Source organism: Medicago sativa, chromosome 8 (assembly GCF_051527215.1).
Source record: "Medicago sativa cultivar Bolivia chromosome 8, Bolivia_mono, whole genome shotgun sequence".
NCBI classification, from domain to species: domain Eukaryota; kingdom Viridiplantae; phylum Streptophyta; class Magnoliopsida; order Fabales; family Fabaceae; genus Medicago; species Medicago sativa.
Genome location: NC_140756.1, coordinates 70,663,341 through 70,672,190, shown reverse-complemented (window position 1 = coordinate 70,672,190; position 8,850 = coordinate 70,663,341). Strand labels below are relative to the sequence as shown.

The following is an 8,850-nucleotide window of genomic DNA, read 5'->3' as shown; positions in this document are numbered from 1 at the left end:
AACCATTGCTGCGATGACAACAATCCTTTTTATTATAATAGTGTTCGGAGGTTGTAAGTGTCTTCGTGACTATTTTTTTATATTAAATTACTTGTCCATTTTATAATAGGAAAATGTTAACATGTGCTATAAAGACACATTATGTCTTGGAAATTGTGCTAATTTGGTTCTAAAAAAGTTTAAAATTAATGTTTTTTTATTAAATATTTACCATTTATGACCCTTTATAATATTAATACAACATTTATTATTCTTTTCCATCAACATATCCTTATTTATTTCATTTCAATCATTTAACTACTCTACTAACTATAATTAATAATAGTGTTTTAGTAAATGAAACACATTTTACCATCAAAATCAAACACAACTAATCATTTTCTTAAGAGTTATGCTAACTTGTGCCCTTAAGGAGCTTAAAATGGAAATTAAAAATAAATTTTATATTGAAAATATAACTTTTGCAACTTTTAAGACATTGAATGCACAAGTTCCAAGAAAAACCTTCTACATTTGGTTTCTTAACTTATGCTCAAAGGCACAAGTTAGCATTTCCATTTTCTTAATAACCGTGTAAAACTCAAAATGAACATCTAAGTTGAGACGGATGGCGTATTTAACTAATAATCAATCAATCTTTTTTTAGAGGAATCATTAAATATCTTATCTACTCAATAACATTTAGATGAGATGATAATGAATCTCTTTCAACTTATTTAGAGATTTGAGTTCAAATTCAACTAAATACAGTAAAGTTAAATTTTTTGAAGAGAGTTTTGTCATCAATTGTAGTTCTATTCGACTTAACGCCTTAGTCTTTATATTGTGTAATAGATGTACATTAAAAAAATATCTTATCTCTTTTTCCGAAAATACCCTCCTAATCACCCTTAATTATTTTCCTCATTTGACCCTCGTAGATACCCCACATGGTAAAACGTAGTCACAATCCCAAAAAGATAAAAATGCTTGGAGATGTGAATAATTAAAAGAAGTGGCTTTTGTAAGAGTATTCATAGAATGATTAACGATTAGAAGAAGCTAAATTTTGAGTGATTCTAATTACCTATCTTTTGAAATTCGTTGCACTGTCTATATCCATTACTAGGTAATTAGAGAGAGAGAAAAGAAAAAAAAGACAAACACATATCTGCAAGCAAGATGCTAGCTTTTCGATTTGGTTAACGTGGGAAAGTTGTCTAAGAAAGAGATGGTTCTTACTTTGTTTCCAAAAAATTTCCCAACTTATATATTTATCTCTCTGACCCTCTTACTAATAAATAGAAACAAAAACATTATAAGAAAGCAGTAAAAAACAAATAAGTGAATTGAGTGTATGAATAAAATATTAAAAAAAAAGGACATATTTGATGAGAATTCAATTCAATTCAATTTAGAGAGAGAAAAAAGAATGAAATTATGATGAGTCATTGAAAATGAAAAGAGGGACTTAAAAGCGATGACACGAGTCTTTTTTAACTTGGCTAAAATTTTGGATCTGAATCAAACTTTAGGCATGCAATAACTTTAATCAGTGCCCCGGGGACACCAGTTAACAAGACCCTAAAATAAAGGACATATTTGATGAGAATTCAATTCAATTCAATTCAATTTAGAGAGAGAAAAAAGAATGAAATTATGATGAGTCATCGAAAATGAAAAGAGAGATCTAAAAGCGATGACACGAGTCTTTTTTAACTTAGCCAAAATTTTGGATCTGAATCAAACTTTAGGCATGCAATAACTTTAAAACTTTTCTGAAGAGTTTGTCGTTGGTTTGAATCCTACAAGACTCGAGTGATTAGTCTATGCAGTTACACGCGGAGAATATCGACTTACACCAAAATAAACCAGGAGAGAGAGAAAACAACATAAGTGGTTGGAGAGAGAGAGAGAGAGAGAGAGAGAGAGTGAATGGTGTTAAGGTGAAGTTGAGATGCTTTCGGCTAACATTGCTGAAACTGGCCTCGTCTATGCTGTATTGGGCAGTTGAAGAAAACAAAGATCTTTATTACTCCCTCCGTCCCGGTTTAATTGACCTACTTTGGTTTTTCACACAGATTAAGAAAAGTGTATAAATAAAGGGGAAAGTGGAATATATTGTATTGGGAATGATAAAAGTAGTATTATTTAGTGTTATATTGTATTGGAAATGATGAAAGTTGTATTGAAAATTGAAATGAGTCAGTTATTTTGGGACACTTTTTTTTAGAAAATAGGTCAGTTATTCCGGGACGGAGGGAGTACATCTTTTACTACATTTTTGCAACACCTACCTCTTCACTGGTCCTAGGTTTGATTTTTTCTTCTACTCAATTCCCATCATCACACTCAACCTCTTTCACTTGACAACTACTCTTTCAAACAAACAACACAAAACCCAAAATTCTTAACCAACCAAAATCACCTTCTTTTACCTTTCAAAACCAAAGAACCAAAGAAACAAAGTTTTGGTTCTTTTATGAAAGAGTTTTGTGTTATTATTATTATCATTACTATCATCTAGTTTTGCAAAAAAAAATGTGGGATCTTAATGGTTCACCTTTTAAGAGAAAAGAAGATCATGAAAAATCTGAAGGATGTTCTTCACTCAAAGATGGAGATGAAGATAAAGCAAAAAGGGTTGGTGGATCTGTTTCAAATTCAAGCTCTTCAGCTATAGTAATAGAAGAAGATTCAGAAGAAGACAATAGCAACAAAGACATGATGATGATGATGAAGAAAAGAAACAGTAAGATATTTGGTTTCTCAGTAACTCAAGAAGAAGAAGAAGAAAATGCCTTAGACAGTGAAAATTGTCCTGTGACAAGACAGTTTTTTCCTATGGATCAAGAGTCTGATGATATGGTTATAGCATCTTCATGTGGTGGAAATGGAACATCTTCATCTTCTTCTAGTTTTCCTCGTGCTCATTGGGTAGGTGTGAAATTTTGTCAATCAGAAACACTTGGAGGTGGAAAATCAGTAGAACTTTCTTCTTCATCTTCTTCACAACCTATGAAGAAAAGTAGAAGAGGACCAAGGTCAAGAAGTTCACAATATAGAGGAGTTACTTTTTACAGAAGAACAGGTCGATGGGAATCACATATATGGTTAGTTCTTAGTTTTTTTTACTTTTTTTTTCCTTACCTTAAAAATGTAAACCTTAAAAAAAATTGATTCTTTTTTTGGTTCTTTTTTTGTGTCTCTCATAATTGCAGGGATTGTGGAAAACAAGTGTATCTTGGTAAGTATCATATCATCATATCATAAAAATAATTTAGAATAATTGTTGTATTATTTTGGTTAAATTTTTTTTGCTTCTTTTGTGGCTGGATATGATTTGGTAGAGACAAGAGTTAAGATTTTTTGGTGACTGAATAGATTGTTTTGTCTGGATAAATTTGTATAGGTGGATTTGACACAGCACATGCAGCTGCTCGGTGAGTGAAATAATAATAATATATACATAATTTTATTTAATTTCAGTTATGGGGAATGTGAGATTTAAATTCATATACTTTGTGTAGTGCATATGATAGAGCAGCTATTAAGTTTAGAGGAGTTGAAGCTGACATAAACTTTAACATTGAAGATTATGAAGAAGATTTAAAGCAGGTGATGATGATCAAATATTGATCTTATCTTAAAATTTTGAATTTTCTTTGTTGAAATTGAATTAATTTTTTTGGTTGAATGCATTTTAATAGATGACTAATTTGACAAAAGAAGAGTTTGTACATGTACTTCGTCGACAAAGCACTGGTTTTCCAAGAGGAAGCTCTAAATATAGAGGTGTTACATTGCACAAATGTGGAAGATGGGAGGCAAGAATGGGACAATTTTTAGGAAAAAAGTATGTCATATTTTTTTATCATCAATTTTTTTTTTTATGATATGATTAATTAATTATGATTTTCATTCACTAGGTACGTTTATCTGGGCTTGTTTGACACTGAGGTTGAAGCTGCAAGGTACTACCTTTGCTTACGTTGTCTATTTTGTTATAACATGATTAATTTTAGGTTTATTTTTTTAATAAAATAGATGTCATTTTTTACTATAGGGCTTATGACAAAGCAGCAATAAAATGCAATGGTAAAGAGGCCGTCACCAATTTTGATCCAAGCATATATGACAACGAGCTTAATAATTCTGGTATATTTTGTTATGGACTCATGAAATTATAGTATATGATTAATTAATTAATTTTTTTTCTAATACTAGAAGTTTGATTAGTTTTATTATTACTCACATTATGTATATGCAGCAGAACCAGCAAGTAATGGTGGTGATCACAATTTGGATTTAAGTTTGGGAAATTCAAGTTCAAAGCCTATCAATAACACTCAAGCAAATCATGCATCTGATCAATCTAATTGGCAGCATGGGGGAAACAAGCCTAAGGTGTAATAATAATTTTTTTTTTTTGACAAAAGGTGTAATAATATTATTTAAAAGAATTAAGTATTTATTTATTTACTCATCTGTTTACATTTGTTCAATTTCCTAATATTTAAACATTTTTTGTCTTTGTTGATATTTTATTCAGCTTGTGAATATACTCCCCAAACCATATAATAGACCAAACAACATTGAAGCATATGGAAGGGACTTGCATGGAGAGAGTGAAGCATTGAGGATGCTAAGTCAAACTCACCTTCATTCTTCATCATCAAATGAAATGCATAGATATGCTCCTTTTAGAGATCAGTCACAAATGCTTCAAAGTTTTGCACATACTCACCCACCAAATTTTCATGTGGGTACTCTCTTTATTTGTTTTACCTCATGCATAATAGTAAAAAATCATGAAACACCCACTTTTATTGTCAATATAAATATTAGCATGATTTTAAATTGTGGTCGCAGTTGCAATTATGCTGTCATTCTAAATATTGCAAAAAATATATATATACATAAATACGATAGCAATTGTAGTTGCAATATGGTTGCTGAGACTTCAAAATTCTTTACATTGTGGTCGTAACTGCAGTTATATGAAGTAATTTAAAACCATGATTTTGTACCATAACCATGGTTTTAAATTGCAGTCCGCAACTACAAGACAAAAGATTTGAGGTCTCCACAACAGAATTACAATCACAATTTCATCCGCATCATCTACATTTTTCTGTAGTTTTTTCAAAAATATAAAGGTTCACTGCGTAACCGCGACTGCAACTGCCATTTAAAACCATGATTGCAATTCCATATTCAAAATTTCTTCTTGTTTAAGTGCTTATTTATGTAAGTACATTTTTTTTTGGTCAATGTAGTTTCCCAGCAGCAGCTATGGAAGCCGAGTTGGAAGTGATCTTTCATTATCAACAAGCAATCATCATCAACAACAACAATGGCAATCAGGGCCACATTATTTAGCAACTGCTGCTGCAGCATCATCAGGATTCCCACCTCAAATTAGACCACCCTCTTCTTCTCAAGCTTGGCAGCACATAAATGGCCTCCGCAATCTCATGAGACCCTCTTGATCCCTATTTAACCGTTTTACATTCAAATAAACATAGTTGCTACTTACCTAAAATTTTCCCTTATTTTCTTAATTTTATTAGTTTATAAAAATTTGAATGCAATGTTAGAAGGGATAGCAAGAGGAAAAACAAAAAATCTAAATTGGGAACTCGTTAGTCTTAGTTTGGATGAGTCAAACTAACAAACGGACTATATCTACAATTAGATATTATGGTTTCTGACTAAATTTTCTGTGTTGTTATATAACTATGATTTCTTGCTTTTCTGTATTATTGGTATTTATGATTCATTTTCTTAATTTGGAAATTTATTGCTATCACACACACTCATGGTTGTCAATTTGTTCCTTATTTTCTTTAGATTGGGATTGGTCTTGAAAATTTTGTTTACTAGTAAAAGAAAAGATGCTACATAGCTTTCTTCCTTACAAGACTTGTTTAATCCTTCACACAAATCTAGTTTTTCTTTTTTTGGTTTTAATCCTCGACCGCAACAATAAGATGGTCTGATAATCTAGAGTTTTATCGAGAGATAAATAAAGTGATTGTTTTAATTGAGATTTAAACTTGCATAAATTTATCCAAAGTATAATGAAAAAAAATATATAATAATCAAGTAGTGATTATTTATTTATGAAGGATGAAATCAGTATCACTATATTTAAAGTGGAGGCAGGGAAAAATGAGAGATGCAAAATGGGTTTATTTTCTGATGGTCTTGGAAATATGATGAGATGGTGATGAGTAGTCTCAATCAACGGTGTCCTTTGAATCAGTTCTCTAGACTAAAAGCAGTCAGACAAAGTCATTATGATGAGAGGGACTTATCATTGTTCGTCTAAAGCTTCAAAAGGACACTGATAAATTGAGTGAGAGAAAGAAAAAGGATGTCACAAAAGGGTATAAATTGTGAAGAGAGAATTATCTCTTTAACCCTCCATGTCAGAGTTTATTAACTTCTACTAGGAGAGAACCGAAACGTAGGATACTTTATTACAGTGTTAATTACTACTAGAAGCAAAATCAGGTTTTCAATTTTAATTCATAGTAGTAATAAGAGAAAGAGTTGTCCCATGATTTGGTAAGGAATAATGTACAATATATGCTGGGATCGGAGTTTGAACCCCGAACATCCTATTTATTCATTTTTAAGGTGAATTACTTTAGCCACTAGGCTATTTGACAAAAAAAAAAAGTAATAAGAGAAAGAGTTTGTTGGATTTTTGGGTACTTAAATAGGTCACATGTATACACACCACTCATTTATAATTTTTTAATAGTAATATTTAATAAACACTCAATTCCTCTAACTTAGTATCACAAACTTTTTAAATGAGATTCATTCTATATCAATTTTTAATGTTAAAAAGATGTGGGTCCCACTTAAGATTATGGGTCTTAAGTGAGACCCTGAGTCCTATGAGACTCCCAAAAATTTTCTCCTATTAGGTATCAGGTCTTAAATGGTTAAAACCTCACCATTGAAGATGGTCTTAAGGAGTGTCCTTGCGACACTTTTTAACAAGATTTTTCTTTTAGAAAAATGTTAACGAATGCTCCGTTAAGAATTATAGATAGTACAGTAAATATTTATAAAAATACATGTAATCAATGTTCGATAAAAAGTTAAAAAGAAGTTCTGTTTTTAGAAAGGATACATTCAACATCTTCAAACTTTATAATTTTCCCCGTATATTTATCTTATGCAATTTACACTTTTTTTTTAAAAAAATCCACAAACTAAAAAACATTACATATACACCAACAAATTTGGGTGGTAAAATAATTATTTCTCTTTGGTACATGTATGCTTTTGGTTGGGTTCAACGGTTCTAGACTTGTAAGTTTGGGAGGAAGAATGATTCTGACTTGTTAATGAATCAGATCCTATATTTGATTGATAAATTATTTAGTTAAGGAGTATCTTTTTTTTTTTTTGAAGGAAAGGAGTATCTTTTGTTAGTTGCAAATATAATATTGTACTAAGCATTAAATTAATAATCCAACCTGCATTTGTTTTTTTTAGAATGACATGAATCTGTAAATAATGCTAAAAAAACAATTAAAAGCATGCATGCTTTGATCATCACCAGCGTCATCCTAGATATTTCGAAAAAGTGTGGCTGATTCAGTAGTTATAAATAAATTCGATAGTACAAGTTCGTTGTACTGAGTTATTAGTTATACTACCAAAATGGAAAAAACAAAATAAAATAAAAGAAGACAAGACAATGGCTTGATAACTAATACTCCCTCCGTCCCGTTTTATCTGAGTCAGTTTAGTTTTTCACACAGATTAAGAAAAATGTATAAATAAAGGGGAAAGTGGAATATATTGTATTGGGAATGATGAAAGTAGTATTAATTAGAGTTATATTGTATTGAAAACGATGAAAGTTGTATTGAAAATTGAAATGGCTTAGTTATTTTGGGACATTTTTTTTTAAAAAAATGGGTCATATATATTCCGGGACCGAGGGAGTAACTATGTTAACAAAACTATACCTACTTCTCCTAAAAAAAAAACTATACCTACTTCAAAGTTTGAAAAGGTTTCATATATGGTATGTTGGGTTGATGTTTAAAAAAATATTGTTCAAAATTAAGGACTAATGATAGATCCCCCTTCTTCATATACTCAAGAATCACACTTCTTAAACGTCGATGATCGCTCATTCGATTATGATTCGACGATCTAAATTTAAACTCCGTATTTCAAATTATAACACTTAAGTAAAATTTTCCATGATTGTGTTCACGGAGAGATGCATAACATTTATTTTGTGGGGGCAAAACTTATTCATAAATTTGTAACACTAAAAATAAAGTATATCATCTTTTTTAAATATGAATATGCACCATGATTCATAACTCTTCTATGCAAGTTCTGTAAAAAAAAAAAAGTATTCTATGCAAGTTATGATTTTCTCATTTTTAACCCTCTCATATTAAAAAAAATAAAAACAAAAAATTTAATTAACAGAGAAGAGAGACAAAATGATACCTGCTTCTAATAAAATTGATTTGTTTATTCTTAAAAGAAAATTGATTTGTTTAGGAGGATTTATATTGTGCCTAAATAAAATTAACATGTTAATGAAATAATGATTTGTTTTTATGAAATGGAGTTTTCGGAGTACTAGAGCTCACAAAAGTAGCTCTTTGATTTAAAAAAAAGACCAAAAGTAGCTCTTGGATTATTTTTTTAACAAAGAATATATTCAAAATTTATGTACTTTTAAGAATTTGAATACACAACTTTTAAAATAAAATTATTACATGTAATTCTTTAACACGTGTTCTTTATAGTACACATTTTCCTTAATTTAGAGAATTAGGTTGTACTAAAACCATTTAGTTTGTCAGTTAATGTACGGTA

At 30.2% G+C, this 8,850-nt stretch overlaps 1 protein-coding gene across 2 annotated transcripts; it reads left to right on the top strand.

Annotated features, from left to right (window-relative positions):
- Positions 1–2,244: 2,244 nt before the first annotated feature.
- Positions 2,245–5,770, top strand: LOC146901078 (floral homeotic protein APETALA 2-like). 2 transcript variants are annotated; one of them, XM_085732245.1, is made up of 10 exons: positions 2,245–3,092; positions 3,201–3,226; positions 3,392–3,422; positions 3,510–3,597; positions 3,690–3,835; positions 3,909–3,953; positions 4,046–4,137; positions 4,253–4,386; positions 4,532–4,741; positions 5,259–5,770. In XM_085732245.1, the coding sequence occupies exons 1-10, from the start codon at positions 2,521–2,523 to the stop codon at positions 5,469–5,471; spliced, it is 1,557 nt and encodes a 518-aa protein (XP_085588371.1). In that variant the 5' UTR covers positions 2,245–2,520; the 3' UTR covers positions 5,472–5,770. The 2 variants fall into 2 exon arrangements, with proteins under 2 accessions (XP_085588371.1, XP_085588370.1); XM_085732244.1 differs by having other exon boundaries at positions 4,250–4,386.
- The last annotated feature ends 3,080 nt before the right edge of the window (positions 5,771–8,850 follow it).